The sequence below is a fragment of the Balaenoptera acutorostrata genome, chromosome 1 (genome assembly GCF_949987535.1).
Source record: "Balaenoptera acutorostrata chromosome 1, mBalAcu1.1, whole genome shotgun sequence".
Lineage (NCBI taxonomy): Eukaryota > Metazoa > Chordata > Mammalia > Artiodactyla > Balaenopteridae > Balaenoptera > Balaenoptera acutorostrata.
This window is the reverse complement of record NC_080064.1, coordinates 728,120-746,171: the sequence shown is the minus strand read 5'-3', so window position 1 is coordinate 746,171 and position 18,052 is coordinate 728,120. Positions and strand designations below refer to the sequence as shown.

General features: G+C 60.2%; 1 protein-coding gene across 1 annotated transcript; it reads right to left on the bottom strand.

Annotated features, from left to right (window-relative positions):
* Positions 1 to 55: 55 nt before the first annotated feature.
* Positions 56 to 17,671, bottom strand: LOC103008768 (ATPase family AAA domain-containing protein 3). The gene is made up of 16 exons (XM_057550839.1): positions 17,320 to 17,671; positions 14,700 to 14,776; positions 13,979 to 14,080; positions 13,829 to 13,888; positions 13,329 to 13,398; positions 12,969 to 13,134; positions 12,730 to 12,799; positions 12,193 to 12,348; positions 11,626 to 11,682; positions 11,320 to 11,445; positions 10,992 to 11,116; positions 9,848 to 9,899; positions 9,455 to 9,525; positions 8,526 to 8,693; positions 7,399 to 7,507; positions 56 to 885 (listed from the first exon to the last, which is right to left on the bottom strand). The coding sequence occupies exons 1-16, from the start codon at positions 17,519 to 17,521 to the stop codon at positions 736 to 738; spliced, it is 1,761 nt and encodes a 586-aa protein (XP_057406822.1). The 5' UTR covers positions 17,522 to 17,671; the 3' UTR covers positions 56 to 735.
* Positions 17,672 to 18,052: the final 381 nt, after the last annotated feature.

The window sequence follows — 18,052 nt, the reverse complement described above, 5'->3', positions numbered from 1 at the left end:
CCTCTTCTTTTCGCCTCTGACCCAGGGATCCGCACATCAGCCATGAGACAGTCACTGAGACGTATCTGTCAGTTTTTATTAGATTCTGGATAAAAAGACCCCCAATTCCAATCCGGGAGAGCTGCGGCTTCCGTGGGCAGGACAGTCCCCCCGCTCCGCACATCCTTGGCCATCGCATGTCGGTGGGCTGGCTCTTGGCACCTGGGTTTACGGGTTCACAAACCTCAAGGGCACTCCCCTCCCGAGGACAGCAGTGGGCACGCTGGGCTGCACAGAGGCCAGCTCTGCTCATCATGGGCTCGGTTCTGGCCCTGGGAGGGACTGGGCAAGGTCAGGTCCCCTCCCTTGGCCGGGCCCCCTACTGCTGGTCACAGCTGCAGCAGCCAGCATCTGCCTGGGAAGCTGTGCTGCCAGCTTGGCCGCTGCCCCGGGCATGGCAGACAGTGCCTGCTCCCCGTCTGGGCTGGGCCTGGAGGGACACGTCTCCCAGGAGTGTCCTGGGGACGGCTGGGGGGTCAGAGGAACCAACCCCGCCTCAAGGCTGCACAGCACAGCTGGTCCTGAGCAGAGGCCTTTAGCGCTGCCCTGCCGCCGTGGGCCTGACCGGAGGAAGATCACACACGCCAGGAGGGGGGCGGCTGTGTGGTGCCGCCACGTCCGCTGGGAGCCGGGCGCCTGGGTGTTTCTTCTTGGTGATGCCGCCTGGTCTGCGTGCTGCAGGCGTCCAGGCCCGGCTCACGCGGCCTGTGAGCTTGGGAGCAGGGGCCGGCTCCCCTCCGCCTTCAGCCACTGCATCTTCTGCTTGTGCTGCTGGATGGCATCCTGGACCCGGGCGTCCATCATGGCCTCGGTGAGGACCCCATCCTCAGAGGCATATGCCATGGCCTGGCAGGGGAAGGGAGCACTGAGGCAGGGCAGCAGAGGGGCTGCCCGCGTGGGGGAAGGGCCTCAGCCTGAGGCTTCTCAGGGCCCACCAGTCACCACTCACCCGTGTAGGCCAGGGCCTGACCCAGGCACAAGGCAGCCTGGCCAGCCCCATCCTTGCTGCACTTGCCGCCCACCGTGGAGATGCCCTCCAGAACCCAACTCCTCTGGGGCAGGGGCGGGCGGGGGCAAAACGTGGGCTGCTCTCCGGGGCCTGCGCTCGGCTGCAGGAGGGGCCTGGCCGCTCAGCCCAGGACGCACGCCAACACGCGGCCGCACACACACGCGCTCGCAGGTGACCCTGCAGCCCCGAGCGGCCGCCATCCCCGCGCCCCCGGCTGGCGCCAGTGCTGCCTGCTCCCCGGGCTTCCTCAGTGACTTTCGAAGAGGAGAAACCCAGAGGCCCGCTGTCAGGGAGCAGCCCAGCGCCCAACCGCAGACCGGAGGGCCCTGCCCCGTGGATAGCAGGGCTGCGCTCAGGGCCAGGGAGCAGCCGACAGAACCACCGCAGGCCACGCAGACACCAGAGAGAGGCACAGCCCCTGGAGCCAAACTGCCCTCCACGCGGAGCACCCGGGGCCCCACTGTCTGCAGATGGTTCTCCCAGAACCGCGGGCTGCTGCAGTCCAGGCCGCCGGCGGCACTCTGCACCCGCGATGCCCAGGCTCCCCGGCTGTGCACGTGGGCGGGGGAGCCAAAGTTCGGCTCATCGGGCCCCAGTGTGGTCCACAGCACTTCGGCTGCCAAGGCAGGTCACCTCTGGCCAGGCTGCATGCCTCCTGGGTGACCCAGTGCCCCATCTGCTTCCTGTCACCCAGCCTGTGGCTCTGACATGTGCACTCAAGTGTCCACCGAGCAGGGAGCCCAAGCCAGTCCAGCTGTTTCTCTCTAGGTCCCTCAGGAGCCTCAGCCCACGCAGGACACAGGGAGCAAGTTCCCACCATCCGAGATGACCAGTCACTTTGCTACCCCAGGCTGGCCCCATCCATGGGACACGGCTGTCCTCAGCGCCTGGCTGAAGCTGTGGAGGGAGGGGCCGTCCCTGAGGCCTCCCGCGAGGAGCACGAGTTCTGCAAAGCAGCTGAGGAGGTGGGGTGGCAGCCAGAGGGGTCCCTGGTGGGAAGGGGCAGGTAGAGGGTGTGCAGCGACCTTACCAAGGAGAAGCCAGGTGGGCACCACGGTAACCAGGGGATCCAGGCCAACATCCCTGTGACGTGGTGTGGATGTCTGGTACCCCCTGATACGACGTGACCAGAAGGGGCCCTCACCTCTGGTCTCCTCCAAAATCCCACAATCCCAGTCCGCTCATGAGAAAGCTATCAGACAGACCCAACGAGGGACGTCCTACAGCACTCCTCAAAACTGCCGGGACCGTCAGAAACAAGGGACGCCTGAGAACTGTCACAGCCCAGGGAAGCCCGAGACAGGAGGACTGAATGTCATGGGCATTTGGCTGGGTTCAGGGAGAGATCACGTCTGAGGTGGAATCGAGGGATGTGGTGAGACGGCCACAGTGTAGAGGGAGCTGTGCTAGCCTTGCGACATTTCTGTGAACCTGGAATTATTCCAAAACAAACAAATTCACTGAAAAAAGCTTAAAGGAAAACTAACACCCATCCTTCTCAAACTCTTCCAAACACTGGAGAGAAAGGAACACTTCCTAATTCACTCTGAGGTCAGCACCACCCTGATACTGAAACCAGACAAAACACCACACAGACCCAGACCCTCTGTGAAAACTGATGAAAAACCCTCAACGAAATACTAACAACCAAACTCGGTAGCATACTGAAAGGATTATACACCGCAACCAAGTGGGATTTTTTTCCTGGAGTGCAAGGATGGTTCACCTAGGGAAAAATCAACCTAGGTAAGTAATTAACAGAATGAAGGACAAAAACCACTTGATTGTCTCAATTAATACAGAAAAACATTTGGCAAAATTCAACACCCTTTCTTGATGAAAACAATCAACAAGGGGGAATTCCCTGGCAGTCCAGGGGTTAGGACTCCACACTTTCACTGCCAAGGGCCCGGGTATGATCCCTGGTCAGGGAACTAAGATCCCGCAAGCCGTGCAGCGCAGCCAAACAAACAAACAATAAACTAGGAATATGAGGAAATTTCCTCATCCTGATAAAAGCCGTATAAGAAAACATCAGCAAACATCATGTCAATGGTGAAAGACTGAAAGCTTTTCCTCTGAGATCAGGATCAAGGCAAGGATGCCCGTTTTCACCACTTCCAGTCAACAGAGCACTAGAAATTGTAGACAGATCAATCAAGCAAAAAAAAAAAGAAATAAAAGACATCCAGACTGGAAAGGAAGAAGTAAAATTAACTGTCTGCAGGTGATATGATCTTATTATATACAGTAAACCCTAAGTAATAAATTCAGCAAAGTTGCTGGACACAAAATTAACGCACAAAACCATTCGTGTCTCTACACAGTAACACTGAATAATTGGAAAAGAAATTAAGAAAACAATTCTATTTACAACACCATCGAAAAGAGTAAAATACTTAGGAGTTACCTTACGTAAGAAGGTGAAAGCCTTGTACACTGAAAACTAGAAAATGTTGCTAGAATTAAGGACGTGAAAACATAGAAAAATATCTGTGTTCATGCATTGGAAGACAACGTTGTTATGACGTCAGTACTACCCAACGCAATCTACAGATTCAATGCAATCCCTATCAAAATTTCAATGATGTTTTTCGCAGAAATTAAAAAAAAAAAATCCACCCCAAAATTCATATGCAATCTCAAGGGGCCCCAAGCAGCCAAAACAATCTTCAATAAGAATATGTTGGGGGCTTCCCTGGTGGCGCAGTGGTTGAGAATCTGCCTGCCAATGCAGGGGACACGGGTTCGAGCCCTGGTCTGGGAAGACCCCACATGCCGCGGAGCAGCTGGGCCCGTGAGCCACAATTGCTGAGCCTGCGCGTCTGGAGCCTGTGCTCCGCAACAAGAGAGGCCACGATAGTGAGAGGCCCGCGCACTGCGATGAAGAGTGGCCCCCGCTTGCCACAACTAGAGAAAGCCCTCGCACAGAAACGAAGACCCAACACAGCCAAAACTAAATAAATAAATAAATAAATTTATTAAAAAAAAAAAAAAAAAAAGAATATGTTGGAAGTCTCACATATCCCGATTTTAAAATCTACTACAAAGCTACAGTGATCAAGACAGTGTGGTACTGGCACTAAGACAGACACAGGCCAGTGGAATAGAACAAAGAGCCCAGAAATAAACCCTCACATATGGTCAAGTGACCTCCAACAAGGATGCTGAGATCACTGAATGGAAACGACAGTCTTTTCAACAAATGGTGCTGGGAAAACTGGATATTCACATACAGAAGAACAAAGTTGTACCCTATATACACAAATCAACTCTAAAGGGATCAGAGATCTAAACATAAGACCCCAAACTATAAACCTTGTAGATAAAAACAGATGGGAGAAGCTTCCAGACATTGGATTTAGCAATGACTTGTTGGCTACAACAGTAAAAGCAGGTGACAAAAGAAAAAAATAGATAAAAATCGGACTTCATCAAAATTAAATACTTTTGTGCTTCAAAGGACACTATCAACAGAGTAAAAAAGGCAACCCACAGAAAACAAGAAAATGTTTGCAAACTACTGATACAAGGTTAATATCCAGAATACATAAAGAACCCCTACAATTCAACAAGAAAACCTCAAACAACCCGGTTCAAAAAAGGTCAAAGGACTCGAACAGACCTTTCTCGAAGGAAGACACACACACGGCCAACAGGCTGACAAGATGCTCAACATCACTGATCATCAGGGAACACAGATCAACAGCACAGCGAGACACCACCTCACACCCGGGGCTGCCACCAAAAAACAGAAACCAGTGTTGGCGAGGATATGGGGAACCTGGGACGCAGGTGCACCACTGCTGTGGAAGACAGTACGGAGGTTCCTCAAAGAGCAGACACAGAATTACCGTGTGAGCAGCCATTCCACTTGTGAGAATGTGCCTGACAAAACTGCAAACAGGCTAAACGCATTCACAGCAGCACTGTGCACAACAGCCAAGAGGTGGAAACCACCTAAGTGTCCGTCCACAGCTGGATGGGTGCGCAAGGGGCACCCACCGCACTCTGGGCTACCAGGCAGCCCAACAAGGGAAAAGACTGACACCTGCTGCAACACGGATGAGCCTCGAGGACACTGTGCTCAGCAAATAAGCCAGGTACAGAAGGACAAATCCTGTATGATCCCTCATCAGGCCCCTGGAGGAAGCACACTCAGAGACACGAAGCAGGAGGGTGGGGGCCAGGGCTGGGGGAGGGAGTGAGTGTCTAATGGGGACAGGGTTTCAGTTCAGAAAGAAGAGAAAGTTCTGGAGACCGGACGGTGGTGATGGTCGCACAACAATGTGAATGTGCTCAGTGCCAGAGCTGTGCATTTAAAAATGGTTAAAATAATGAGTTTTATGTTAAAAAAAAAAACCAGTAGGTCCCCATGATAGGTAGCTGCAGGGTAAGAAGCACGGACTTGCACTGGCAAAACCATCACACAGGGGTGGCAGCTGCAGCGGGGTCCATGCGACACCAGCAGGTGGGCTTCAGGGAGCAGATGCATGGGTCCCGGGCTGCTGAGCCCGGAGGGAGGAGGGTGGGCAGGAGCCACCCCAGCAGCCCAGCCCCGTGCACCTGGGGCCACAGGGGAGAAACTCCAAGGGGACACACTGACATGTTCTGTCCCAGACGGTGGGACCCCTAAGGCGTTTTGGCCCTCTCTCGCAGGGGGTGGGGGTGGGGACTAGCAGACATGCCCAGGACCCAGCTGCCCAGGGGCTGGACACACAGGGGGAGCACCCACGGGCTCTGGGCCTCCACACGCAGACGCTCGCCCTCCCACGCGCGTGCGGGGTCCACTACCCTCAGCTCCCCACACGCAGGCACACACAGGCCTGTCCCCTGGTTCCCCAACGAGCAGGGAGGGCAGGGCAGGGCAGGGCAAGGTGGGGGAGGGGAGGTGCGCCAGGGCGCTCCCCACCACTGGGACTGAGCGCCACTGGGACTGAGCATTTGTTGCCCCCGAGCTCACGCTGAAGTCCTAACCCCCAGTGTGGCTGCACGTGGAGATGGGGGGTCCTAAGGGTGGGGCCCTGATCCTACAGGACTGGCGTCCTTGTACGAAGATACCCCCAAGGGCTCTGCACAAGCACACAGCAAGAAGGCAGCTGGCTGGCAGCCAGGGAGCGGACCCGCATTGGAACCCCCCTCACTGGCATCCTGATTTGGGACCTCCAGCCTCTAGAACCATGAGATGAATGTCTGTTCAAGCGCCTGGCTGTGGGATTTTGTCACGGCTGCCCAGGCTAAGCCACCCTGTTCGCCACTTTGTTGGTCGTGGAAACAGCCAACCTCGTGAGGCCTGGTTCCTGAGTGAGGCCAGCCTGGAGCAGAGCACCCTGTGACTCACAAGAGGACAGAGTTTGCAATCTGGAGCTGTTTGTTACAGCAGCATGACCTAGTTCATTCTGACTAATACAGCCCCCCTGTGTATCTGGGCAAGGATGTTCAAATCCAAGCAGATGTTTACTTAGCATTTGTGCTAAGTTGACAGTGGCCAGGTTGTCACGTGGCCACAGACATGAGCCACTCAGCACCCTCCACCTGGCAAGGACCACGGGGAAACTTGTTCTGAATGGCTGCACCCAAGGCTCCTGGGGGTCAATGGGCTTCCCTGCCCTGGGCACCCGTGGAACCACTGCTGGGATGTTTCAGATGAAAGCCTGGGTACTGGGAATGACAAGGGCCACTCTGCCCTGTGTGCCCTGAGCCACAGGGTGAAGATGGAATCACCTCCCGTGGTCCAGCTGTCCTCAGACCCTCAGGACTCAGGAAACCCATCCAAAAAGCCAGAACACCTGAGGCCTTCACGCCCCCGCAGACAGTCCTGAAGGCAGCGGTCTCCCTCTAGGGGCTGGGAAGGAGATGCCTGACTCCTTATCAGGTCAGTCACCTCCTGGCTCCTCATGTCCTGTGCCCTCAGATGAGCCCACCGACAGCTCAGATGCTCCATCCCCGCCCAGGCTGTGTCCCCCGGACCCTCCACCCATCTGCAGTTTGCTGTGCCAACTGTCCTGGGCCCCAGCTTGGGACAAAGCCCAGGTTCCTAAGACACTGAGCTTGATGACCACCGGACATGCTGCTGATTTGAGAGGGCCCCGTCTGACCTGGGCCAGAATGACACTGGGAAGCACCATAATATGCGAAGCCACGGACGGCCCTGGCCCATCCTCCCTGCTGCGGGAGGCAGAGAAGGGTGGTGGCAGGAAGGGAGGGCATCATGTCACATCTGTGCAGAAAATCACTCAGAAACATCCTGGCGGGGGGGAGGTGCAGGTGCCAGCCCAGTCACCTTTCGACCACTCTGAGGGCCCCTGGCTCGGTCGGGCCCTGGCCTGCGGGGTGCATCCCCGGCTCACCTGCCACGCCACAGCAAGCTGGGAGATCTCCCGGCCCGACATGCCCTCCGTCAGCTGTGCGATCTCTGAGCACTTCTTCCCGTAGTCAAACTGGGCCAGCTTCAAGCGCCTGGTAAAGAGTTCCCAAGTGATGCCTGGGCGCCCGCAGGACCCGGGCCAGAGCAGAGACCCGTGAGGGACCCAGGCTCCCACACAGACGGAGAGCAGGAGCCTGTGCTGGGAAACCCCAGGCGGGACATGTCCGACCCCCTCACTTTAATGAGCTACCCCCTGCCCAACGTCCACTGCTGGGGCCAGGTCTGGCCGTTCCACCTTCCTACCCTGCTGGGCATATGTCCCTTCCTCGTGGAGCCCAAGACGGGGCCTGGGGAGGGGCACATGCTGGGCTCAGGGGCGGCGATGGGGCCACTCAGGATGTGTAAGAACAGAGGAGCTCCGGGGGCCTGTTCCCAGCTCCACCGCCTGCCTGGGGACAGGGGCCCCGCCCAGCACTCAGACAGCAGCCGAACTCCTAATCCCGCCCCCGCATACGGACCCCAGGCCCAGTCAGGCCTGGCTGAAGGCCCAAGAGAGCCCGCTCAGGCTCCTGTGAAAAAGTCCTCAGGACCTCAGGCTGCGGAGCTGGAGGCAGGCTGTGGGGGGGACTGGGGCCAGCCAGGGGCAAAGGGGAAAAGAGACCCAGAAGAGAGAGCTTGGGGGCAGCTGACGGACGGGTGGCAGGGGCAGGCAAAGCCCGCCGCAGAATAGAAGACGGCTCGGCAGCGCCCGGCGGGAACCAGGTCAGTGGGGCTGAGATCTGGTCCCCGGAGAGGGTTACAAATAGACCAGCACTGGCTTATCTGGAACGCTCCCGACAACAGTGAGAGGACCTGGACGAGCAGGGAGGGCACCCCCGACCTGGTGGGCCCTGCTGTGTGCTGGGGAGGGGCCCAGAGGGAGGCTCAGCAAGGCCAGAAGTGGGCCGTCACAGCCCGTCACTGCCAGGGCCTGACTGCGGCCTGGATCTGAGTGTTTCAAAGGCAGGACAGGGCAGCAGGGCCACCAGTGATGGGCAGTCATGACCCCACACGTGAAACCCAGGGGCACGGTGACGGGCGGGGAGCGGCTGTGGCGGCGGGGACACTTACTGCTTTCCTTCTGTGGCTGGTTTAAGAACATACTTGTCAAAATACATTCTCACCAGGCGCTCCCGCTCCTCCCGCCGTGGCAGGTCGAAGCGGACCATCTCGCCGACGCGGTCATTGATGGCCCAGTCAAGCTGCTCGGGCTGGTTGGTGGCCAGGACCAGCATGAACCTGCAGCCAGCGCACGGCGAGAGCTCAGGGTTCCGGGCCAGCAGAACCCGCCGCGCGGCTTCCTAACACGAGAGACCCCGCCACATGGGCGCTGCCCTCTGCCTCCCATCCCTCCCCGTCTTGCCCCAGCTCATGCTTCTCCCCGACTGGTAGCCCAGCCACGGAAGCCTCCCTGTGTGCAGGAGGGACGGGGACGCAGGGCCCCAGGTCTGAGACAGACCCCTGCCCCTCCCACACCAAGTGCTGGGGTCTTGAAGCCTGGGGTTCAGCTAAGCAGAGGTGCCAACTCAGCAGGATCTTGACACGCCCCCGGGGGTCTCACTGGGGGTAGGGTCTCCACCGGCAGCAGCTGCAGCGGGCAAGGCTAGTGGGTCTGGCGTGGCAGCCACGTGGCTGACCGGCAGGGCTAGATGCCACCAGCAGGCAGGGGGCTGGAGGGGCCAGCCCAACCCTAGGGCAACCTGCGACCTGGGGCCCCTGGCTGTGGGGAAAGCCCCTGACAACGCATCTCATGGGCAGCCGGAAATGCCCAGGGCCTGAGCCAATGGCAGTGGCCTGTGGACGAGCCTGTGCCCCTCGGCTCTGCCTCAGAGTCCCCAGCACGTTGTCTCCGCAGCTCCACAGACGCCCCACGGCGCCCAACTGGCCATCCCGCTGCATCCGGCCACGTGGGTCAGGCGTGAGCCTGCTCAGTCGGCCGCCCCGCAGCAGCCGCGTGAGCTGAGGCAGTGCCACGGCCCCCGCACACGGGCTCTCCTCACTTGCTGCTGTGCTGGCCAGTCCGGTGCAGGAACGCGTTCAGGGTGGCCCTGAGGTCCTCGCTGATCTTCTCCTGCAGAGAGAAAAGTCCGGCGTCAGGTCCGCACGCCGGAGTTCTATAAGCAGCCCCGGGGGCGCTAAGGAAAGGCTCCACAGAAAGGCGCAGCCCCCGCTCGTCCACGACAGAATGAATCTAAATTCAAAGGCTGAAGCTTGACTCCAAAAACACGCTAAACTTCCACTTTTTAAACAAAATGGACGAAGAAAGCGTAGCTGAGGAGCAGGTTCCCGGTGACCTTCCCAGAAGTGCAGACGCCGCGGCCCGGGCCGCCCGCCCTGACTGCTCCCCGGCGGCCGGCCCGGCCCAGGCCAGAGGGCGGCCTCCAGACACTCACAGTTGCTCGCTTCCTGAGAAAGGCGTCTGCTTCGTCCACGAAGAGCAGGAGGCTGCAAGGGCAGGGCCATGTGAGGCGGGTGGGGCACGGCCCCATGGGAACCCCAAACCTCGCGCTGCCCCCACTGGGACCCAGACCTTGGCCGCAGACGGGGGCGTGTCAAGTGCCAGTGTCACGAGAAAGTAACTAAAAACAGGCTGGTGACCCCTTGTCTTAAACGTTTTAAAGTCTCCGGGACTGGGCCTCCCTGGTGGCGCAGTGGTTAAGAATCCGCCTGCCGGGACTTCCCTGGTGGCACAGTAGTTAAGAATCCGCCTGCCAATGCAGGGGACACGGGTTCAGGCCCTGGTCCGGGAAGATCCCACATGCCGCGGAGCAACTAAGCCCGTGCGCCACAACTACTGAGCCTGCGCTCTAGAGCCCATGAGCCACAACTACTGAGCCCACGTGCCACAACTACTAAAGCCCATGCACCTAAAGCCTGTGCTCTGCAACAAGACAAGCCACTGCAATGAGAAGCCCACACACCACAACAAAGAGTAGCCCCCGCTCGCTGCAACTAGAGAAAGCCCGCACGCAGCAACCCTAACCCTAACCCAATGCAACCAAAAATAAATAAATAAATAAAATTTAAAGAAAAAAGAATCCACCTGCCAATGCAAGGGACATGGGTTCGAGCCCTGGTCCGGGAAGATCCCACATGGTGAGGAGCAACTAAGCCCGTGCGCCACAACTACCGAGCCTGCGCTCTAGAGACCATGAGCCACAACTACTGAGCCCGTGAGCCACAACTACTAAGCCTGCACCCTACAGCCCACGAACCACAACTACTGAGCCCGTGCGCCACAACTACTGAGCCTGCATGCCACAACTACTGAAGCCCACGCGCCTAGAGCCCGTGCTCTGCAACAAGAGAAGCCACCACAATGAAAAGCCTGCGCACTGCAAGGAAGAGTAGCCCCCGCTCGCCGCAACTAGAGAAAGCCCACGCGTAGCAACGAAGACCTAACGCAGCCAAAAATAAAATAAAACTAAGTCTCTGGGACCAAGAGGCTCCCGGACCTTGGGGACAGGCTGTGGGGAAAGTCACCAACCCCCCTTCCCAGCAGGAGCCCCAGGGCCACCCAGGAGGCACCCGGCTCACCCTCGCCGGCTGGTGCTGGCCCAGTCGAAGACCTTGTGCATGGCGGTCACGCCGTCCCGCCCCATGGGGGTCACATCCCCACCCGTCATGATGGCATAGTCCATGCCTGAGTGCAGCGCGAGTTTCTGGGTGGGAAAGGCACTTTAACGTGTGCTCCGTCTGCCCTCCACCTCACCTCCCACCTCCCCGGTCGCTGGGGGCCAGACCGCGTGTGGGGAGATGCCCTGCCTGGAAGAGCTGGGCAGGGGCCGCCTCCCATGTGTCCCCTGCCCACAGCACCTCTTCCCAGTAGGTGAGACTCCACAACCCCCAGCTACTGTGCCCTCACCCTGGCAAACAACGTCTTGCCAGTCCCAGGTGGTCCATACATCAGGATATTCCGGTATAGACTCCTGTTCTTCTTGGTGTTCCTCGTGGCAATGGCGATGTCCCGCACGCGAGCCTCCAGGCTGGGCTGCCAGGGGACATGCAGGTTTGGGGGTGCTCTGCTGCCGAGTCCATCCCTCCTGAGCGCCTGGGTCGGCGCGAGAGGCCGCCTCTCCCTGGCTGGGGCTCAGCCAGCAAACCGGACTCCAGGAAGGTGGAGCAGCCCCGCCCGGGCGGGAAGGTCCCAGGGAGAGGCAGCCCCACTTACACTGAGGACGACGCCCTCCAATGCGTCCTGAGGCTTACTGAGGAGCCGCCTGCTGACCTGCGGGGGGCGGGGGTATCAGGGTCAAGGGCGGCGCCCACAGTGCAGCCACCCCAGAACACGCGTTACCAGCTTTCCTGGAGAAGGCCGGCAGGGGAGACTGTCGGCGACGCTGACCTCTAGCGACGGCCCACAGCACTGCCCGTGGGTGCACAGCACCCATGCCAGGCAGGAAGCCTGGCTCCCCTTGAGGAAGGCAGCCGACACCGGGCTGCTTCCAGCAACTTCTCTTACGGGAAGATGGCTTGCTGGAGCCCCAGGAGTTTGTATACAACCTCCAGCCCACTCAGGGGGATGGTCACGCCGACAGACCCACAGAGGGACAGAGCGGACGGGCGTGAGGGTCCCCCCAGTGCTGACGCCACACGGCCAGAGGAATAGCATCAAGAAGAAAAAGCCAAATGCAAATCAGTGAGCAGGAGAACAGGGCAGTACTTGGGTAAAAAGGGGAAGGGGCCCCGTGTGTGATTCGGCTGTAAGGCCACCCGGACCCAGGAGGCCCGCGGTTACCTGCACGGGGTGCCTCAGCAGCTCCAGCAGCGTGATTCGAGAGGTCTCCCGCACCAGGGACGGCTTCCCCAGACGGGTCTCCACGTAGCGCCCTATGGCCGACGTGGCGTTCTTGGCGGAATAGATGCCAGCGGCCAGCAGCGTCAGCCCAGCCACCTGGAACAGGGCAGAGGAGGCAGGTGGCGCCCACCCCATCCCCGGCAGAAAAGAGGGGCTCCCCCAGCAGCTCCCTGAGTCTCAGCTGGGCCGCACCAGTACCTTTCCAAAGGGCAGGCACTGGTGCGGAGATGAAGCGGATGCCCGGCACCCCTCCCACACCCTCCTCCCAGCCCCACCAGGGCCAACACTGAGCTGTTCCGAGCGCCCCAAACCCAAAGGCCTTATCACTTGCGGCTTTCCAGGGGCAGCGACGGGCGCGGGAGCAGCGACCACCTCAGCCGTAGGTCTGTGAACGCTCAGAGCGCCAGGCGCCTCTCACGGCCAGCAGAGACCCCGACACGTGACACAGACCGCAAGGAAAACGGCAGCGGTGTTTACCGTGGCTGTCACTTTGTCCCAGTCTGTCACAAAGGCATGGAATCCTTCACCAAACACGGTGCCAGCCGTCCTGCAGGGGAAGCAGTGGCATGACCGGGAAGGAACCGGGCTGTGCCCGCGCGCCTAGCCCAGGCTCCAAGGTCAGCCCCAAAGGTCACCGCAGAAGGACCGGCCAGGGGAGTAGCGGGGTGCCTGCTCAGCGGAAGGGGCAAGAGGATGCCCACGGGGCACGGCCTCACCTGATGGACTCCAGGATGGTCTGGCGGTGCTCAGCAGCCTTCAGGCGGATCTGCTCGCGGGTGATGTCGGCGTTGTCGCGCTCAGCCTTGGCCCGGGCACGCGCCTCGGCCTCCACCCGCAGCATCTCGCTCTTGTGCCGGAGCTCCATCTCCCGCTCCACGGTGGCTGCCGTGGGAGAGCGGGGCGCAGCGCTCAGCCCGAGGCCCGCGGCCCCCCGGCCCAGCGCTGGGGCTGAAGAGCAAGCCCAGGGCACCCCCCACCCCCCTCGCCCGAGGGGCTCAGCACGCCCGCTGCTTCATGCCGCTTGGGAAGCGGAGGACCTAGAGCGAGGCCCGTGAGCTCCCAGGCCCGGGCCCTACCTCGCCGCAGGGCCTCCTGCTTCTGCACCGACTCCTCCTGCTTCCGTAGGTTCTCCTCGCTGAGAAGTTGCTGAACAGGAGCCACAGGGGGAAGGGAAGGGCTTCGAGATTAGGAAACGGTCAACATCACACCAACAGGTTAGCTGCTCTGGCCTCAGAGATGTCCCATCGCCCCAGGGGCTCCGACCCCAGGGGACGGTCACCTTGAGGCCTGCAGGCTGCACGGCCCGAGGCGGGAGCCGCGGCCCCCAGCCTAGCTCGGCCTCAGGGCAGCCCTGACCCACAGCTGCCCTCACAAAACAGGCTTTTGGCTGGACTTTTTAAGAACTAAAATGCCCACAACAGGCTCGACGTTTGAATGCCCCCCACAGACCCGTCAGCCAGGGTCCCACCCGGGAGACCCTCCGGGCGGCGCGGGCAGACCCCCACCCCTCCCACACAGCGGTTGCTGCCGGGCGGCCCCCGCCCTCGGGGAAGACGGGCCGCCGGGCAGAGCTCACCTGCTGCCTCAGCTGGTCCTCGTAGCGCTGCCGGGAGAGCCTGTCCTGGTACTGGGCCCTCTAGGGAAGGAGCGGGCGGTGTGAACACGGCGCGGCGCAGAAGCCAAGGGCCCCGCTGAGCGCCCCGCACCCCCACCCCCGCCTCCTCACGGCCTGGTGCTGCCGCGTCTCCTCGCTCAGGGTCTTCCTCCGCTCCTCGGCCTGCGCGCGGATCTGCTCGCCCTTCAGCTGCTCCACGGCCGCCTCGTACTCCTGCGCGACACACCAGCCGCCCTGAGCTCAGGGCCCGGTCAGGCCTCCCGCCCCGACACCCCTCCCCGGCGCGGGCTCCAAAGGAGCCGGACGGTCTGTGCAGCCCCTGGGCAGGGATGCAGCCCGGCCTGCACCCCACAGGCCTGTGGGCGCTCAGCTGCAGCCTCACCTAGGCCCGGGAGGACCCAGACCCACAGGCAGAGAGAAGCCAGGAAAACAGACAGGACCAGGCCCCAAAGCAGCCAGACAATCTCCTGGGGCGCCTGTCACTCCCCCAGCCCCCTACACTGTTTCTGCTGGGCTTATGCCACGTGCTCGCTTTCTGATTCGCTTTACAACAGCCCGTGGTGGAGGGTAGAGCCTGCGCCTTTCCTACGCTCGCTCACTACGTGCTCAGAGTGACGGCAGGAGTCCCCCCTCGGGGAGACCAGACTCCTCACCCACACCTGCCCTTCCAGATAGTTCTGTGCAAAACTCAGGCCACACACCTGTCTTTGATCCCCGCTTCCCTCAAATCCTAGAGGGAGGTGCTGCACGCACCACCCATGTTCTGTCTGTCCGGGGGCCCCTCAGCCTCGGGGCTGCAGCCCACCTCTGCCAGCACCACACCCACACTCACCTTGAGCTTGGCCTGATGTTCCAGCTGAAGCGTCTGCTCCTGCATCTGTGCCAGACTCAGTGCCTCCTTGGCGTGTCCTGCAGCGGGGGCAGGTGTGTGGGCATCCGGACACCGGGCGAGTGTTCACGAGTGCCAGGGGCTGCTCAGGGACACCACAGCCCACCTCGACCTGAGCGCACGCGTGGCCACCCTGGTTCCTGCTCAGACCTGCTCAGCCACCCCTCCCTCCAAGGGCCACCTGTGTATGCTCCATCCCCAACGGAAAGCGTGTGTGTGAGATCCTCCCCCCAGGGGACTGTCACATTCCAAAGGGTTCCATCAGAGACGCTGTCCCCCGCCCACCTGTTGACAGCAGGAGGGTCAACATGGTGGTCGTTTCCCCATTAAACAAAAAGCAAGCCTGTGGCTAGAACGTCCTTTATTTTTCAAGTGCGAACATTTTTCCTGAGCCTCTGATACCTGTTGCTGATTCACAGACAGGCGAGAACGTAAGGGGCAAACGAGGATTAAACCAGAAAGAAGGGACTTCCCTGGTGGTCCAGTGGCTAAGACTCCGTGCTCCCAGTGCAGGGGGCCCGGGATCGATCCCTGGTCAGGGAACTAGATCCCACGTGTCACAACTACGAGTTCGCATGCCGCAACTAAGACCTGGTGCAGCCAAATAAATAAATGTTAAAAAAAAAAAAACAACCAAAACCCAGAAAGAAGCCGATGCACGCAGGCTGACAGCTCTTCACAGGCCACATGGTAGAAACACGTGTGTGTGTGACTGACATCTTCCAAGTGTATTCTCTTCATCAGTGGAATGCACATGTGGAAATACGTGAGTGTCCGGTGCTCTCCTTGCTAAAAAAGCCTGCACGTCGGGCCTCTCTAATAGATCCGTGATGACACGGTTCTCCTATGCGCCACGCTTCACTACAAAAACTTTCTAACACATAAAAGCACGGAGAGAAGGCTGGGACCCCATGAGCCCACCCCCCTGATGCTACCACGCTCCCAGGTTGCTGCCCACACGTCCACCCTTCTACCCCCCACCACAATCTGTCTTATTTTTTGAGGCCTTCAACATAAGCTGCAGACCCCAGGACCCCAAGCTGCAGCACCTGCGTCACTGACTACAGCGTAACCCCTGGGGCTCGCCGGCTCCAAGCACGTGTTAGGCATGTGGCGGAAGCTCTAGGGCTCAGAGGTAGGCTGGGGCCCATGGTCTGGATTCAGAGTTTGGGGAGGACCTGCAGCTGGCCTGCCTACTCACGCCGTGCCCTTTGGCAGGTAGGCTGGCCGCTCCAAGCACCTTGCCCGCCAATGGAGCAGGGCGCTCCCTCCCCCGACCCGTGGAGTGAGGTGGAGAAAGCACGTAAATCGCTCAGCGCAGGCCCCCGCGAGCCCCCCAGTCACAAGCTACGACCTCAGAGTCAGCCTTCACATTCCAAAAGGAGGCAAACTTTGAAATTCTGGGCACGGTGAATGGACCAACCCCCTCAACAAACCTAAGAAATTAGGTCTCGTGTCAGAAGTCTGTCGTCATCTGAGGTTTCTTGAAACCCAACCATTGTCTCTCAAGCTCCTCTGCAAGCCTCTCTTCAATCATCAGGTGATGATTGAAATTATCTTACAAACCTAATACATCTAATATACTTAATACCCACTCTGAGGAGGAGAGTGTTCCAGCTAGGCCTAAGGAAACAGGCTGCTCTGGGCCCAGGCCCAAATAGCCACATGTTTTGAATGTCCCTCCCAGGATCTGAGAACCAGAAAGGCTGGAGACCTTTGCCCAGGATGTTCTCGTGGCCCCAGCGGGAAGGCGGGGACTGAGCCACAAAGTGCCAGGCCACCCCCTCCTCAGACAGGAAGATTGTGCTCACCTCTGCTCACAACAATGCTGCTCTATAAGATTTCCTTTGAGAATAGAGCACCTCTGCTTAAAAGTTTAAGAGCCACTGTATCCTTTCAGCTATTATCTACTCAGCATGTGCTATATTCCAGACCCTTAATCTTGATCTTGACACAAACTGCTAAAGCCACAGGAAAAAAGAAGGTTGTAAGAAAAACCCATGGGCTTAGTGAAGGTACACTCACCGCTGATGTCTTGAGGGCCTGGGTCAGGAAGGTCATCAACTGGCCCAGGGCTGCTTGATCTGTTGCTTTATAGACCTCGCCTACCTGAACGCTAGCCTTTTCCAATGATAAATGTAAATCTGCTTTATTTCCCTTAAGACCAACGACCCTCAAACACGTCTCCTTTCTTAAGCGGAAAACTGCCGAGCAACCACCGCGGACGGATCCCCGATCTGGCCACCCTTGGCCGTTCCACGTGGAGACGACAAGAGGCGGTAACTGGAGACCAGGGTGCAGCCCTGCCAGCTGCTACCTGTAGCCTCTGAGTCCCCTCGGCACCGGTTTCCCCACTTGAAGGACGCGTGGCAACTGGGAAGATGCCAGAGGGTCAGGGGATCCCGAACCTCCCTGCACGCAGGGTGGCTCCGGCGGGCTTACCGCTGGAGACCGGTTTCCCCCCGACGGCCACTCGCCGCTCGATCCCTCAGACCATTAAGGGCCACCGTGCCCCCGAGCCCGCCGCCCGGCCGCCCTGCCCGCGCCCACACCCCGCACTCACGCGAGTGCTCCAACTCGCGTGCCGCCTTGGCCGCGCGCTCCAGGCCCGTCGGGTCGAAGTTGCTCCATTTGTCCTTGGGCGCAGGCCGGTCCCCCGCGCCGCGGTCCCCGCCGCCCTCGGCCCCGGGCTGCACGGGAGGCAGGGGAAGCGGCGGCCCCGCGCCTTCGCCCTTGGGGCCCTTGATGCCGAAGAGCCACGACATGGCTCGCGAGCGCCACGCGTCGCCGCCGCCGCCGGAACCCGGAGCCGTGTGGACGCGCGCGGCGCAGAGCACGGTCCACGCGCCGCGAGCCGGCGGTAGAGACTGCGCAGGCGCGGCGGCAGCCCTTCCTCCCGGGCGACGGATGCGCGTGAGGTCCACGTCCCCCGCGCGGCCCTCGGATTGGCTGCGAGAACCGTGACGTCACGGCATCGCTGCAGCGATTGCAGGAGCTGCGGAGGGGGCGGGTAGGCCGTCAGGGGGCGGGGCGAGGTGCCAGGTGACCGGGGTTGGTCAGGGACGAAATTGAGGGTCTGGGCGCGTGCGCGCCCTTGGGTACGTCATTTCCGCGTGGCAACGACACCAGCCCCGTTGCTATGGGCGCCCACAGAGTTCCGGCCCCCGGGGCCGCAGAGAGGCTAGTGCTGGAGCCGAGGCCACTTGATCGATGCGCGGCGTCCCGACCGAGGGAGAGGCTACGAGAGGAAGAGTGTGGGACGCGGCCGATAGGCGGGGGAGGACCCCGCCCGGGGC